General features: G+C 55.1%; 1 protein-coding gene across 1 annotated transcript in view; it reads left to right on the forward strand.

Annotated features, from left to right (window-relative positions):
* The window catches only part of CCDC12 (coiled-coil domain containing 12), a gene marked incomplete at its 5' end in the record, with an annotated part of 15784 nt that extends 10206 nt beyond the window's left edge, over positions 1–5578 (forward strand). The window contains 5 exons of the mRNA XM_010003054.1: positions 2280–2359; positions 4588–4649; positions 4752–4786; positions 5161–5237; positions 5499–5578. Coding sequence (XP_010001356.1) covers positions 2280–2359; positions 4588–4649; positions 4752–4786; positions 5161–5237; positions 5499–5578 — 334 coding nt within the window. The remainder of the gene's footprint in view (positions 1–2279; positions 2360–4587; positions 4650–4751; positions 4787–5160; positions 5238–5498) is intronic.
* Positions 5579–16303: the final 10725 nt, after the last annotated feature.

Genomic DNA, 16303 nt, shown 5'->3' on the forward strand with positions numbered 1-16303 from the left:
TTAAGGTTGTTCCATCTATCTTGTCCCATCCCTTGTTCCTGGGGAGCAGAGCCCGACCCCCCTGGCTCCAACCTCCTCTCAGGCAGCTGCAGAGCCAGCAGGTCTCCCCTCAGCCTCCTTTGCTCCAGGCTGGACACCCCCAGCTCCCTCAGCTGCTCCTGCTCACACTTGTGCTCCAGCCCCTTCCCCAGCTCCCTTGCCCTTCTCTGGACACGCTCCAGCCCCTCCATGTCCTCCTTGTCCTGAGGGGCCCAGACCTGAGCCCAGCATTCCAGGTGCCCCCTCCCCAGTGCCCAGCACAGGAGGATGATCCCTGCCCTGCTCCTGCTGGCCACCCCAGTGCTGACACCAGCCAGGATGCTGGTGGCCTTCTTGGCCACCTGGGCACACCCTGGCTCATATTCCCCTTCTGCCAGAACCTGCCCAATGATGCCTTGTGGTTTTGTATTTTCAATCCTGTGGATGAAGCTCCTGTGAGCACCAGCCAGGCTGGGCTCCAGGGCTTGTGTTTGCAACCCAAACTGGGGCTTCTCCAGGTGGGAAGAGGCTCAGGGAGTGGGGTTTAAACTGCAGTTCCTTTTGTGTTCCTCGAGTGGTGCTGGAGCCTTGCAGCAACGTTGCAAAGGGCTGGAGGCACTTCTTGTAGCAGAACTAGACCTCCAGAGTTTTTGCCACTTGAAATGGAGAACCCAGCAGCTGCTGCTGCAAACAGAAGACCTCTTGGCTCTCTCAGTGGTGTCTGGGCAGCTGCAGCTCCCATCCCACCTGCAGAACAATGATTTTAAGATATTGCTTGTCAAGATGTAATGGTAACATCTTGCTGGACTGCCAGGAACAGCTTGCTTATCTCATAGCTCTTATTTTAGGTGATGTGACCCTAGGGAGTCTGTCCTTGGTTGCCTTTCAGCTGCAAGTGAATCCTAACCAGGAGCTAAGGAGACCAGAAGGTCTGAGAGGTATTGCAGGTTTGCATCCTGGAGGGTCTGCCACTTGGTCAGGTACATCCTCTCCAGTGAGGGTGAGCCAGCCTGTGGCCAGATGTGGGACATCACAGCCTCATGTCCTCTCACCTCCTGGATGGATTAGCTGTTCCTTTTCCTCCCCTGGCCTCCCAGGTTAGCAGCAAAGTCCATCAAATCATGGGACAATGGTGGCTTCTGTGTGGCTGGGGAAAGCATCTCCATCTGCCAGAAGAGGAACCACTTGATCCTTCAAGATCATCCAAGATCAGCCTTCCTGACAAGAGCTGCCTTTCTGGCTGGGGCTGGAGGGTGGCTGGGCAGGTTCATTGAAATAAATCCCTCATCCCAGGGCCTGTGTGTGTGTAAATAAATGTGAAACTGTGCCCAGCAGGTTGTCTTCATGGGGTGAAGGTCCTTTGGTCTGGGGGAGGTCTTGCAGCTCCCTGCTAACTTCTGCTGTGCTCCTTTCAACTGCCCAGCACTGGAGGAAGTTGTTCTTGCTTCATGTTGTTGTGCTGATGCTCAGGGGACCTGGGCTTGGTTACACCAGAAGTGTCAGCAAGTCTCCTAAGCTGCCCAGGCCCTGGTTTCCAGTCTGCTGCTCTCATTTCTCTCAGCTGTGTCTTGCTGAGCTCCAGCCACGTCCTCTCACCCCCTCTGTGGTGTGAGTGGGACCCTCTGCAAGCAGGTAAAGCTGGAGAGGGGACAGGGTGGTGTGGGAAGGGTAGGACCTTCCTGCTGTGCTCCTGAGAACCTCCAGGGTTGGGTGTCACACCAGATGAACGTGGGCATCTGGCTGATGACCTTTCTCTTCTCACCCCTGCTGGGCTGTAGCTTCTTCACCCTTTGCCTTCACCCTTTCCACTCCACCCATTTGCTCAGAAACCTGAGGCTTCTGCCCTCCTTTGCAGCCCCTGGCTGCCCTGCACCCCCCTGGCACTTCAGGAAGCCTTTCTGGTGACTGAGTAACCACCTTCTACCCTAGGTAGTCTTTTTTTTTTCCCCTCTCTGTCCTTCCTGCAGTCCCTCCTGGGATCCTTTTTTCCCTGATTATGGATCTCTGGTGGTTCCAGCCAGAGTCTGTCACTGGGTTGAGACCTCAAAGGGAGCTGGGCTGGAGTTCAGAGCTTTGCAAGGCACCTTCAAACTTGCCAAGACATCACCTTTATTGTATCAAGCTCCTGGTTGACCCTTTTCTTTCCTGACTCGTGCAGGTCACTGCCAGGGGTGCAGATTTGCCCCTTGTTGGTAAGAACCCACGACCTGGGGCAGCCTGGACATGTCTCACCTCTCTCTTCTCCTCCCCTTCCTCCCCAGGGAGCTCAAACTGCGGAACTATGATCCTGAAGATGAGGAGCTGAAGAAGAGGAAGGTGCCCCCAGCCAAGCCAGTCTCAGGTGGGTACAAGCAGGAGGGTGGGAGGTGAAACAAAAAGCAGAAGCTTTTGGGAGGACAAAAGCAGAAGCTTTGCCAAAGGTGGTGCTGGTGCCCGTGGAGAGGGAATCCTAGAATTATAGCATAGAGTCATGGAATGGTTTGGGTTGGAAGGGACCTTCAAGACCACCTAGTCCAACCCCCCTGCATGGGCAGGGACACCTCCCACCAGCCCAGGCTGCTCCAAGCCCCATCCAACCTGCCCTTCAACACTGCCAGGGATGGGGCAGCCACAGCTTCCCTGGGCAACCTGGGCCAGGCTCTCACAACTGGAAGGAGGCAGCACTTGTGAGGACAAATAAACCAGCAGAGGACTCTTATGACCAGCCAGTGTGCTGCACAACGGATGGGTGATACCTGTTCTTCCCCCAAATCAGGTGGTTGGGCAACCTCTGTGTTCCTGCTCGCTCCAGCCCAAGGTGGAAAAGCCACTGGGAGGTGTCCTGGTAGCAGCTTGCTGGGGTGAGGGTGGTAGGTCCTCAGAGATGAATGTCTGCAGCCCCAGAGGGTGCTGGTGTGTCTGAGCAGCCGTGGTGGGAGCTGGGAGAGCCTGATGCTGCATCACCTCCCTCTGGCCCCCGGGGACTGCACCCCTGGGTTGCACAAGTGGGGTGTGTGAGCACAGCAAGTCCAGCCCCAACCCAAGGGCTGATCCTCAGAGGAGCTGAGCTCTAATGGGTGAGAACTGGAGGAGGGAGATTTAGGTTGGGCATGAGGAGGAAATTCTGGGCTGTGAGGGTGAGGAGAGCCTGGCCCAGGTTGCCCAGAGAAGCTGTGGCTGCCCCATCCCTGGGGGTGTTGAAGGGCAGGTTGGATGGGGCTTGGAGCAGCCTGGGCTGCTGGGAGGTGTCCCTGCCCATGCAGGGGGCTTGGAACTGTTTGATCTTTAAGGCCTCTTCAAACTCAAACCTTTCTATGATTCTCAAGGAGATTCAGGCAGTTTTTTTCCTTTTGTTTGGATTTCCTTTAGACAAATATTAGTCCCAAGTCCAGGGTGTCCAGTCTGCTCCTTCCTAGCACTGAACCTCCGTGCAGCTCCTGAGGAAGACAAAGGGTTGAAGGTCCCTTCATCTTGAAATGTTGAGTCCTCCTGGATTTGGTCTCTTTTAAAAATGCCCTAAAGAAAAGGGCTGGTTGTGGGAGCTGGGCAGAGATCTGGTGGGTAGAAATGCTGGCCCTGCACTTTCTTCATCCTTTTGGGAAAAGTTTAAAACTTCCTTGACTCTTCCCAAGCCCAGGGTTTGGAATTGGGAATGGGAAGTTTTGACCATTTCCAGTAAAACCTGTGCTCTCTGCCAGCCCTTGGGAGCTGCAGTGTCCAGGTCTGCAGTAACCAGCCTGTCTGTCCTGGGGCACTTGGTGCAGGGGCTGGAGAAGGACAGAGGAGCTGGGACTCAGTGGATTCCTGTGAAATGTGCCTTGGGCATATCTGCTTGCTGGAGCAGGATTCATCCAGCAGGGATGTTCTCCCTGGTGCCCACAACCCCCTCCATGCACAGACACCTGAGGTGAAGGTTGGAGGGCTGTTTTCCACACCTGCTTTGCCATTAACCCCCACATCTGCAGACCTTTACCAAGGTCTGGAGCTTGATGTCTCAAGGTGTCTCAGGTGGTGGCCTCGTAAATGAGTCACTGTGAGTCCAATCCCAGTTTGAGCACCTGTGGAGCAGCTGATCCCTGTGGGTCTTACAACAAAAAGACTCAAACCCAGCAGACTTAGCTTAGACATGAGGGAGAAATTCTGGGCTGTGAGGGTGGGGAGAGCCTGGCCCAGGTTGCCCAGGGAAGCTGTGGCTGCCCCATCCCTGGGGGTGTTGAAGGGCAGGTTGGATGGGGCTTGGAGCAGCCTGGGCTGCTGGGGGGTGTCCCTGCCCATGCAGGGGTGGGACTGGGTGGTCTTTAAGGTCCCTTCCAACTCAATCCATGCTATCATTCTATGACTTCTTGCTGCCCTTGCTGTTTGTAGCATTTTCCTCATTTTCAGGCAGTTTTTAGGAGTCTCCAAAAGGGTTTGGGTGCTGGGGGGACTCGCTCATATTTGACCACGCTCTGAAGGCCAAAATGCTCGAGTGGGCTTTTCTAAAAAGCTTTTGTGAACCAAGCCCGGAGCTCTGGTGGGTTTTCCCTGTGCCTTTTCCCCCCCTCTTGTGTCCTGTCGCTGCTCTGATGCTGGTCCTGTTCCCCCACCTAGTGGAAGAGGCTGTGAAGGACCAGCTGGAGGCGGCCAAGCCACAGCCCATCATCGAGGAGGTGGTACGTATGTTTGGAGCTGCTCTCTGCTGGGTGCATCTCTCTGTGCCCAGGGTTCAGCCTCCCCTGCAGCTCTCACGGGGTGTTCTCCTCTTGCCTCCCTAGGATCTGGCAAACCTGGCTCCCAGGAAACCAGACTGGTGAGTCCCTGCTCCTGGGAAAGGGGTGTGCGTGGCAGTGGGCACCTCGAGGTTGTCCAAGCTGGGTTAGGAGTGCTAAAAATGGGAAACTCAGCCTTGCTGCTGAAGGAGAGAAGGCACAGGGCTGTCCTCCCTCTTCCTACTGATGCTGAGACTCCACAGAATCCTTTGGGGTGCTTGTCACCACAGTGGCCTTGGTGACAAGGGATGCTCTGGCCATGGGGTTGGGTTGCCCGTGAGCTGCCCTGGTGGCAGAAACACTCACAGGAGATGGAAGGATTTGCTTTTCCACTGGGAAAGGTGTCATTGTGGCCCCTGTGCTCACACCTGCCTGGGCACAGGGGTTGTTCTGACATTGTCACTCTCCTCCCCAGGGATCTGAAGAGAGATGTAGCCAAGAAGCTGGAGAAGCTGGAGAAGAGGACACAAAGAGCCATCGCTGAGCTGATCCGTGTGTGACGGGGGCAACAGGGGCCACCAGTCCTTCCAGAGGGGTTGCATGATCCTTACTGGGAGCTTGGTGCCTCGTTGTTGGGTTGGGGAGGGGCTGATGGAGCTTGATCCCCTTCCCAAGAGGGTCTGGGAAGCTGTTGGTCCCAAGTATCTTCTCTGAGGGCACACACATGCTTGGCTTGTGTGTTGGTGGGTTTGAGGGTCCTTCACCATGCGGGTTCCCTGGTGTCTCTAAGCTGCTGCTGTTTGTCCCTTGCAGGAGAGAGGTTGAAGGGGCAGGAGGAGGAGCTGGCATCTGCTGTGGGGTCAGCAAAGCAGGAGGGAAGTGACTCTGACTGAGGAGCTCCAGCCAGCAGCCTCGGGTGGATCTGCCACTTCCAGCACGGCTGGAGGGACCTCGCTGGGACACGCTGCTCACCAACACTCTGCCAGGAGCTCAAGGATCCCACCGTGCCTGAAGGAGAGAGGCAGATCCAAGGAGCCCTGCTGCCTTCTCTTGGAGCAGGGCTGGCTGTTCAACACTTCACAGATGCCTTTTTGGGACCATGAGGGGCCTACGGGAGCAGGAAAAACACCCACGTTAGCTTGAACCTCAGCTGCCTGGGCTCAGAAGAAGGATGATGTGGGCAAAATAGAAAGAGAATTCAAGCTGACTCTTCCCTGACTTGCTGGGTAAGCAAGAAGATGCCCACACAGCCAAGAGCAGCCCCCAGAGAGGCACCATCATTGCCCAGGGGCCTGATGCTCCTGGTCCTGTGCAGAGAGGCCTCCTTTCTGCAGAAGAGCTGGTGTAAGTGCTACACGAGGGACACCAAGGTCTGGAGAGCTGGCTGGGAGTATTTGGGAACATCCATGGCCAGACCATGCCCAGAAGTGACTGTGTGGCCCAGGAGCTGTTGGCTCCTCTGCATCTAGCTGAGCATGACGTGAGGTTTGTCCTGTTCCCTGAGGTTTCCCCACCCTGCAGGTTGTGCAGTCTGTCCCTCTCCTCTGGGTGTTTTGTTTTCTACAAAGTTTGTTGTTAACAAAGCTTTTCCTAATAAAACAGTCCTTTGGTGGAAGAAGTTGTCACTTGTCCTGCAGAGGCCTGGGTGGAGGCAGCTCACAGCATCTCCCTGATGTCTGGAGGGACTTCAGACCACTGTTCACTGGTCCCTGTCCCCTTGGCTTCCCCGGGATGGGGAGCAGCATGTTTTGGTTCCTGTCTGTTTGAGGTGGCCCAGCTGTAGCTACATCAAGTCAAGCACAGCTCCTGGGCTGGAGCTGGGACCATGGGTGGGACAACCTGGGCTGATGCCAAGTCCCATGGAGGGAGTGAGTGGGGTGGGATGGTGCTGAGCTGACCCTGGGTCTTCTCTGGGAACTTTTGCTGTGGCTGCATCACCCACAGCGTGGCCAGCAGGGCCAGGGAGGGGATTGTCCCCTCTGCTCTGCTCTGCTCTGCTGAGACCCCCCTGCAGGGCTGGGAACAGCTCTGGGGTCCCCAACACAGGAAGGACATGGAGCTGTTGGAGAGAGGCCAGAGGAGGCCCCGGAGATGCTGGGAGGGCTGGAGAGAATCATAGAATTATGTAATAGAATCACTGAAGGGTTTGAGTTGGAAGGGACCTTAAAGCCCACCCAGTCCCACCCCTGCATGGGCAGGGACACCTCCCAGCAGCCCAGGCTGCTCCAGGCCCCATCCAACCTGCCCTTCAACACCCCCAGGGATGGGGCAGCCACAGCTTCCCTGGGCAACCTGGGCCAGGCTCTCCCCACCCTCACAGCACACAATTTCTCCCTCCCATCTCAGCTCCAGCTCCCTCTGCCAGCTGGAAACCCTTCCCCCTGCTCCCATCCCTCCCTGCCCTTGTCCCAAGCCCCTCCCCAGCTTTCCTGGAGCCCCTTCAGGCACTGGAAGCTGCTCTCAGGTCTCCCTGGAGCCTTCTCTTCTCCAGGCTGAACACCCCAACTCTCCCAGCCTGTCCCAGAGCTGCTCCAGCTCTCACCCTTGTCCTGGGCACTCTTGACCATCAAGTCGTGCTGCCCTGTGGGTCCCTCATGAAACGTGGGTGGATCTGCTGCCTGGGGACACCCTCAGCACCAGGCAGAGCAGGTGGGTGTTTATAAATGGAAAGGACTCAGGGCAGCGATGGCTTCTCCATCACCAGAGCTGCCAGCGCTGGAGGTGAGTTCAGCCAGGGCTCCACCTCCCCGGGGTGTTTGTGGTTGGTTGTTAATGACTTGGAGCCTGCAGAACAATTTGCATTTCCTCCACAGCCTCTTCTCCATGGAATGCCCTGTAGATGTCAGCAAATCCCTGTGCACAACCCCCATCCCGGGATGCCCTCAGCCCAGCTCTGCCTCCCCCAGCAGCTCCAGCTGGGATGATGCTGCTGCCTGGTACCTGCTCTGGGCTTCCCATCCCAGCTGGACCTTGTCCTGTGGCCCTTTGTCAGGTGAGGGCACAACCAGCCCATGCAAGGTGGGAAGCAGAAGATGTTTCCCTCAACTTCCAAGGAACATAAACCCCCCTTGGACAGGCTCTGGTTGCAAACTCAGCCCTTCCCAGAGCAGCCCCGGGCACCAGGACTGGTGGCTCCAGGCTCCAGTCCCCCTGCCAGAGCCTGGGCTGGTGGGGTTGGTTTTTTTCCAGTTTATTTGCAGGATTGTTTTGTCCTCCTAAAACAAACCTGGAACCCAAAGCTGCTCCTCCAGCCTGGGAAGGTGCCTGGAAACCAACCTTGTTGCTCTTTCAGCTCCTCGTGCAACGTCCTTTGGGGATGAAAAATAAACATGTTCTCTTTTAGGATGAGCCAAAACATCCTGAGTTTTCCCTTCCCCACCTTCCCCACCCCTTCTGTTCCAGCCTGGAAGGAAGTTGGGATCAGGCCCAGGCCCCTGGGCTTGGAGATCCATCAGGGGAGGGGGAGAGGTGGGACCTGGCAGGGCAGCATCACTGATTCTGGTGTGGGATTTGGGTCCCAGCAGGGGACAGGGATCCTGGAATGGGACAGGGATCCTGGAATGGGGCAGGGATGCTGGAGTGGGGCAGGGAGCCTGGAATGGGACAGGGATCCTGGAGTGGGGCAGGGATCCTGGAGTGGGGCAGGGATCCTGGAATGGGGCAGGGATCCTGGAATGGGACAGGGATGCTGGAATGGGGCAGGGATCCTGGAGTGGGGCAGGGATCCTGGAATGGGGCAGGGATCCTGGAGTGGGGCAGGGATCCTGGAGGAGGCAGAGATTCTTCTGCCTTTCCTGGGCTATTTATGCCTTCCCTCTGGCTCCTCTGTGTCATTTATTTGGGGACATCCTGTTTTGATTCAGCTCCTCCAGCTCCAGGCAAGGCAGACCTGACTGTGGAGCCCTCTGTGTGGACAGGGCTGGGAACTTCCCAGTGCCCCAGTCCTCTCTCTGTTGATCCCCTTGGCTTTCTGGAGGGCCTGGGAAATGACCTTGGGTTGGAGGCTGAAGCTGAGCAGCCCTCCTGCCCCCCCAGCCCTGCTGAGCCACCAGCCCCCCCTGCACCTTCATTCACTGCCCTGGAAATCGTGACCAGGCTCGGAAGTGAATTCAGCTCAATCAAATTAAGCCACTTTGGCTCAGAAGAAAAATGTCCCCCCAGGGTTTTAATGCACTTTGACTCCTCCAAGGTGGAGCTTGACTCAGATTTCATTGTCCCCAGCATCTCTGGGTAGATGAGAAGTGGCCTGGATTAAAGGGCTCTGGGTTTGGTTGAGGTTCATTGGTCTCAAATGTGAATTTTATCAATCCAGTTGCAGCCCCTTGGACTTGGAAGCAGGGGATGACCATGACCTAGGCTGGGTCACCTCAGTGCTCACCCAGTTGCACCAAGTAGGTCACTCTGAGTACCCAAACTTGCTTTCTGGAGCCAGGACCAAAGAGCTGCTCCCTTTCAGTGGGAAGAGCTGGGGGTCTCCATGCAAGGTGGGATGCAGGCCAGGAGAAGTGGGGAGAGCTCTGCTGGCTGCTGGGGGGGAGGGTTGGATGGACCTTTCCTCTTCCCAACTTGCATTTCCCTGCTTGATTTGGAGCCTGGTTGCTTCACTGGCAGGTGCAGACAGCCCTGGTATGCTCCAAAATTGACAACCATCTCAAATCCCTCCCCTCAGGACCCTCCTGGTTGCTTGATATGGTTTCTCAGCCCATTTTTTTGGTAAAAAAAAAATCAGGATTTTATTTCATCTCCTCCCATTGGAAACGTCACCTCCTGCACCCTTTGATTGGATTCTCTTCTGTGGTCTCAGTGATCCAGCATCAGAGGGAGCCTCAGCAGACAGTTCTCCTGACCACCCTCCTCTTTGTCTCATGAGAAACTGGGCCCCACACCAGCTTGGTCAGAAGAAAAGGCAGCAACGTGGGAGGAGGATTTTTGAAGAAGCCTCTGGTGGCTCTGTGACAACAAAGCAGGAGCAGCCCTGGTGTGCCAGAGCAATGGCACTGCTGTGGGATTCCCCAGGCAGCAGATCCCAGGGTTCTACCTGCTGGGATGATGGAGAGGAGGCTTCAATCCCAAGTCCTCAGCCCTTCAGGCCATCTTTGTGCTGTGCTCCACACCCAGGGACAAGGTCAGGCTTTCAAGTGTCCAGAAGCATGAAATGAAATGCCCTTTTATTTTTTTGGGGACAGCAGCTGAAAGATCCTTTTGTGGTGTCCCTGGCCAGGCTTGTCCCAAGCTGAGAAGTTCTGGTGCCTGGCCCATGAGCTGGACTCACTGGAGAATCTGGGTCATTGTTGCTTCTGGTCAAGAAAGGAAGCAAAACTCTCTCTTGGCCTGCCTTCATGACCCAACAGGTCTTCAAGCTTCTAAAGCAGGTTTCTGCAAACTTTTCCACTTCAATGTCATCTTAGAAAACTGAGCAGAGACCTTAGGGCAGAAATTTTGTTTCTGCAGCATTTGAGATGCTTAGGGAATGCTTGTTTGTTGGGTTTTTTTTTTCTTCACAAGGCCATCTGAGATGCTCTGAGTGTGGCTTCTGGATGGGGCTCAGGACCTCTGGGAGAGCTGTGGCAGGTGGAGCTGGGGAGGGTTTCACATGGCACAGGATGCTTGGCTGTGGGCAACTGAATTGGGTGTGAACACCTGTCCCCTGCATTTGAGGTTAAAAATGGTAGAATCCGTGACATTCTAAGACAAATCATAGAGTCCCAGGATGGTTTGGGTGGGAAGGGACCTTAAAGCTCATCCAGTCCCACCCCTGCCATGGGCAGGGACACCTCCCAGCAGCCCAGGCTGCTCCAAGCCCCATCCAACCTGCCCTTCAACACCCCCAGGGATGGGGCAGCCACAGCTTCTCTGGGCAACCTGGGCCAGGCTCTCCCCACCCTCACAGCCCAGAATTTCTCCCTCCCATCTCAGCTCCAGCTCCCTCTGCCAGCTGGAAACCCTTCCCCCTGCTCCCATCCCTCCCTGCCCTTGTCCCAAGCCCCTCCCCAGCTTTCCTGGAGCCCCTTCAGGCACTGGAAGCTGCTCTCAGGTCTCCCTGGAGCCTTCTCTTCTCCAGGCTCAACACCCCAACTCTCCCAGCCTGGCTCCAGAGCTGCTCCAGCCCTCCCAGCATCTCCAGGGCTCCTCTGGCCTCTCTCCAACAGCTCCATGTCCATCCCATGTTGGGGGCTCCAGAACTGGACACAACACTCCAGTTGGGGTCTCACGAGAGCCAAGCAAAGGGCAGAATCCCCTCCCTTGACCTGCTGGCCACGTTCCTTCTGATGTAGCCCAGGACCTGGTTGTGTCTGAGCTCCAGTGCATGGTCCCAGCTTTTCCACCATCACCCCTAAGTCCTTCTCCTCTGGACTGTTTCTGATCTGTTGTCCACCTTTGATCCATGCTCCACCACCAGTCCCCTCCCTTGATGCCCCTTTTCCAGCAGAAAATGGCAACTTCCCTACAGAAAACTGCAACTTCCCTACAGAAACCCAACCTGGTTTCACCCCTTGGCCATTCCTGACCCTCTCCTGTCATCTTGCCATTCCTGAACAGCTCTCCCTGTCAAAAAACTCTGCTCAAACAAGGCAGCCAGGAACTGCTTCAAGCTTTGTGTGATTTCCTTCCCCCCCTCCCACCCCTTCGTATTATGGTGTTTGAAAGAAAAACACCCTGAGAGTCCCAATAAAACTGTTGCTGAATTTATGACGTGATTGTTTGAGAGCAGAAAATGCCCAGTATAAACAAAAAAGCAGTTTTCAACAACAGAGCAACCTACCACAGCTCCTCACGGGCTCTATCTTTGGTGGATGGAGCTGCATGAAATAAACCAACATCTTGCAGGCATTTGGGGGTTGTAAATGTGACTCATAATAGCAGAGCCAGGCTGCTGTTAATGCCTTTTTCCTCTGAAGGACTGAGGAAAACTGAAGGTCAGGTGAGATCATTCCCACCTGGGCACCACCAGGAAAGGTTTGACGTGGTTTTTCCTGAGAGTGTTTTGTTTGCTGCTGCCTGGCTGGAGGGTGTTGACCTCATTGTTCACTAAAATAATGACAGAGGCAAAGAAGAGGGAAGGGACTTGGTGTTCATCTGCATTGAATGGAGAATGATGGGCTGCTTGTAAAGCTGAGGGTGGTTCGTGTCCTGGGAGCAGTTGGCACAAGCCATCGTGGCTTGATGTTCTGCAAAATGGTTGCTGGAGGCCTTGGTGCTACTGGGACTTTGTCCCTCAGAAAGCTGAAGAACAGTTAATGTGCAGAATGGCTTAAGGACCTGTCCCTGTCTCTGTGTGGAGCATCACTCCCTGGAATGCCAAAAAACTGCTGGCAAACGTCTGGAGAGGCAAGGAGAGGGGCTGCCCAGGCCTGTCAACACCTCGGGCTAAGAGGGAACAGCTTCTCAGTTGGTCTCCATTGGAGCTGGGACTGAATGGTGCCCAAGAAAAAGGCAGCCCAGCACATTTATTCATGGCAATGCAGGGAAGTCTCAGGGAGGCCTGAAATAGAACTAAGAGCTTCGGCCGGGGCATCTGGGGGGGCATCTGCTCCCAGCTGGCAGAAGCAGGGCAGGGAGTTGGGCAAAAAGTGTTCTGGTTGGTTCCTCTGCTGTCGAGGTCCTACTGGAAGGCAGCTCCAGAGTCACAGAGTTGTTCTGGTTGGGAAAGACCTTTTAAGATCATCAAGTCCAACCGTGAGCCCTGCCCAGCCCGGTGCTGCCCCTCAGCACCATCTCCAGGGCTTTTCAACACCTCCAGGGAGGGTGATTCCACCACCTCCCTGGGCCAGTGTTCAACCATAAAATCATGGGATGTTTTGGGTTGAAAAGGACCTTAAAGATCACCTAGTTCCAACCCCCTGCCATGGGCAGGGACACCTCCCACCAGTCCAGGCTGCTCTGAGCTCTATCCCATCTCCCTCAGTCACCCCTTCCGTCCAGAAGTTCCTTCTCATATCCAGTCTAAGTTCCACACTCAAACCCCATGAAGATGCTGCTCTCCTTGCTGAAGTCAGAAGGAGTTTGGCTGATAAAGAACCTCCAAGTCTGGCAGGAATGTCTGAACATTCCTGTGCCCTGATGCTCAACCCCTTTACTGCCTTGGGGAGGATACGGATCCGTTTCCATCCTGTGGGAAAAACAAAAGCAGAAGGAATAACAACAACCTTCTTGCAGCTTTTTGAATGGCTATTGGCATTTTGGAGATGGAGCCCTTGGGCAGGCATGGTGATAAAGAGCAGAGAGCTGGAACCTTTGGAAATCCATGGAAAAAAAACCCCAACCTTCCACTTACTTTAACGAGTTTGGATTGTGCCCTGAAATGTTGTCCCACCTGGATCCCATTTCCAAGCAGAGTGAGAGCTGGGCTGGAAGGTAAATGAACCCAAATACAACCTCATCAATGTGAGATGAGCAGAGGGAAAGCTGCCCAGCTTTCATAAATGGGCATTGCCACTTCCTGACATGAGTGAGCAGCCCGGGCTGGGAGCAGAGTTGCTGGATCCTTCAACAGCTCCAGTTGCAGAAGTTTGGTGCTTTGATCCTGTGCAGGTATTTGTTTCATGACTGAGGGTGATCTCTGAGCCTGGTGAAGCCCATGGCTCTGTTAAAATGGCCTCTTCAAGGCACTTCCAAGTGAGCTCCCATAAGTGTGGGGCATCCAACCCTCATCTCTGCTTGATAAGAAAGCAGAAACCAATCCCTGGTTCCAAGCCCCAGGTTCATGTTCTGGTCTTTCTCTTAGAATTACTTAGATATTTGTTACACAGGGATTTTTTTCGTTTAATTTTCTGGGCTTTTCCTGAAAACCAGCCCAGATGAACATCAATGAAAGCAGAGATTAGAGGGCACCTGGTAGTACTTTCATGCTGGGATTGCCCAGAGGGTAGAGACCCACCAAACTCCCCAAACCAGAAGCCCTTTCAAGGAGACAAAACCTCTGTGGCTCCAGCCATGCTGGATGTGCAGGTCACTGGACACACTTCCAGTTGCTGGGAGTGTATCAAATACAGCTGAAACTTTTGATTTGATACCATTTTCAAGTAAATCAGTTCCTCAGCTCAGTCCTTCTTGGTGTTTCTGCTGGGTTTGGGTAAAGCAGCTGCAGGTTTCTCTTACTTCAGCCCAGCACCAGCTCAGCAGGGCTTTGAACCTCCCTGTGGCTGGCAGAGGAGGGAAAGGAAAAAGAGCAAGGAAGAAAACTGTCACTTGGGAAGATAACTTAAGAACACAGTGGAAAATTGAAGTTTTCCAGGCAAAAACCAGTTTTCTTCTGCAACCAGCACTTGGGAAATGTTGTTTCTTTTGCAAAGCTGCAATGAAAATATTGAAATAACAGGCTGGGAGAGTTGGGGTGTTCAGCCTGGAGAAGAGAAGGCTCCAGGGAGACCTGAGAGCACCTTCCAGTGCCTGAAGGGGCTCCAGGAAAGCTGGGGAGGGACTTGGGACAAGGGCAGGGAGGGATGGGAGCAGGGGGAAGGGTTTCCAGCTGGCAGAGGGAGCTGGAGATGAGATGGGAGGGAGAAATTCTGGGCTGTGAGGGTGGGGAGAGCCTGGCCCAGGTTGCCCAGGGAAGCTGTGGCTGCCCCATCCCTGGGGGTGTTGAAGGGCAGGTTGGATGGGGCTTGGAGCAGCCTGGGCTGCTGGGAGGTGTCCCTACTCATGCAGAGGGCTGGATCTAGATGGTCTTTTTTTGGCCAGAAAGCCTTAAATGAGGCTAAAAAGCAGCTTTCCCTGTCTGACCTTTCATAGAATCATAGCAGGGGGTGGAACTAGATGGTCTTTAAGGTCCCTTCCAACCCAAACCAGTCTGTGATTCTCTGATTCTATGCAATAAGGTGGAATCTCCTGCACCAAAACCAGCAGAAGTGCTGGGGACAGAGCCCAGGTAGGGAGGGTGTCACCTTTGGTGTCACTGGAGCCAAAACGTGGTGGCCACAAACTGCTGGTGGTTTTGTTTGTCCACCATGAGGACAGACTTTGCAGCAGGGCTTGTAGTGACAGGACAAGGGGTGATGGTTTGAAATGAAAAGAGGGGAGATTCAGACTAGATATGCAGGAGAAATATTTGCCATTGAGGGTGGTGAGACACTGGCCCGAGGTGGCCAGAGAGGGGGTAGATGCCTGGGAACATCCAAAGGTCAGGTTGGATGGGCCTCTGAGCAACCTGGTCTGGTTGAAGATGTCCTGCACTGCAGGAGGGGTTGTACTAGGTGACCATCAGAGGTTCCTTCTTATTCAAACCATTCTGTGATTTGGGCTCCAACCTGCTGCTTGCAGACGTTACGGACAGGCTACGTACTGCCCTGGGGGGAGGTTTTTTAATGGTCTTTGGCTAAAAAACAATGATCAAGTTGGTATTTATCATTCTCTCGGGCTCTATGGCTGTCATTTCAGATCATTTTGCTTCCCAAAACACCCCATCCCTCCCTCCAGAGGAGTCAGCCTGTCCTGGGGAGCCCCATTCCCACCCCGCCTCCCTGCAGGAGCAAAACTCCCCTCCGGTTGGACACGTAGCAATGCAAAGGGATCTGTGACTGGTCCCTCTCCCCCTGGGGTGCCAGACAGACCCCAGGAGCCCTGGCTTTGAAGTCTCTACGTCAAGATTCTCCCCTTCCTGTGCCAACTCCATGAAACCAGCTCTAGATCATGAACACCCCGAGCTCCTCCTGCCGCCGCGCACGGACGCGCTCGCCGTCGCCAGCCAGGGAGAGCCAGCCCTGCTCCTGTCACAGCTGCTAATTTATGCAAAGTGCCTTGTTTTGCCATCGAAGGCTTCTCATTCTTGACTCCGGTCCAAGCAAAATCCCATTAGGTCCTAAAAAAAAAAAGTAATTGAAGGCACATTTCCCCAGTTGCTTGCAATTACCCTCCCCGCTAACCGGAGCCGCACGCCGCCCCTCCTGCTGCCTCCATTTGTTTATCCCAGTCCCATTTCCCTCCTCCCCACGGGCATTTTGTGTATCCTGGAAAAGCAGAAGATTCCAGAGCTGACTGCACTGCCAGGGACAGAAACTTTGTGCCCGGATCCCCCAGGGAGCTGCAGGGCAGTGGGGGATGCAGCTCCTGAGCGCGTCGCTGCGGCTTCACCTCGGCACGGGGAGGAGAGTGGGATGATGGACTCACAGAATCAGCTTGGGCTGAGAAGATCTTCGAGATCCTCCAGCCCACCCATTCCCCCAGCCCTGCCCCATGTCCCTCAGCACCATCTCCAGGGCTTGGAAACCCCTCCAGGGATGGGGACTCCCCCCCTGCCCTGGGCAGCCTGGGCCAGGCCCTGACAACCCTTGGCAGGCAGGAATTGTTCCCCAGATCCAACCTCCACCTCCCCTGGCACAACTTGAGGCCGGTTCCTCTTGTCCCATCCCTTGTTCCTGGGGAGCAGAGCCCGACCCCCCTGGCTCCAACCTCCTCTCAGGCAGCTGCAGAGCCAGCAGGTCTCCCCTCAGCCTCCTTTGCTCCAGGCTGGACACCCCCAGCTCCCTCAGCTGCTCCTGCTCACACTTGTGCTCCAGCCCCTTCCCCAGCTCCCTTGCCCTTCTCTGGACACGCTCCAGCCCTTCCATGTCCTCCTTGTCCTGAGGGGCCCAGACCTGAGCCCAGCATGCCAGGTGCCCCCTCCCCAGTGCCCAGCACAG

The sequence above is a fragment of the Chaetura pelagica genome, unplaced genomic scaffold, assembly GCF_000747805.2.
Source record: "Chaetura pelagica isolate M959 unplaced genomic scaffold, ChaPel_1.0 scaffold87, whole genome shotgun sequence".
Taxonomy (NCBI): Eukaryota; Metazoa; Chordata; class Aves; order Apodiformes; family Apodidae; genus Chaetura; species Chaetura pelagica.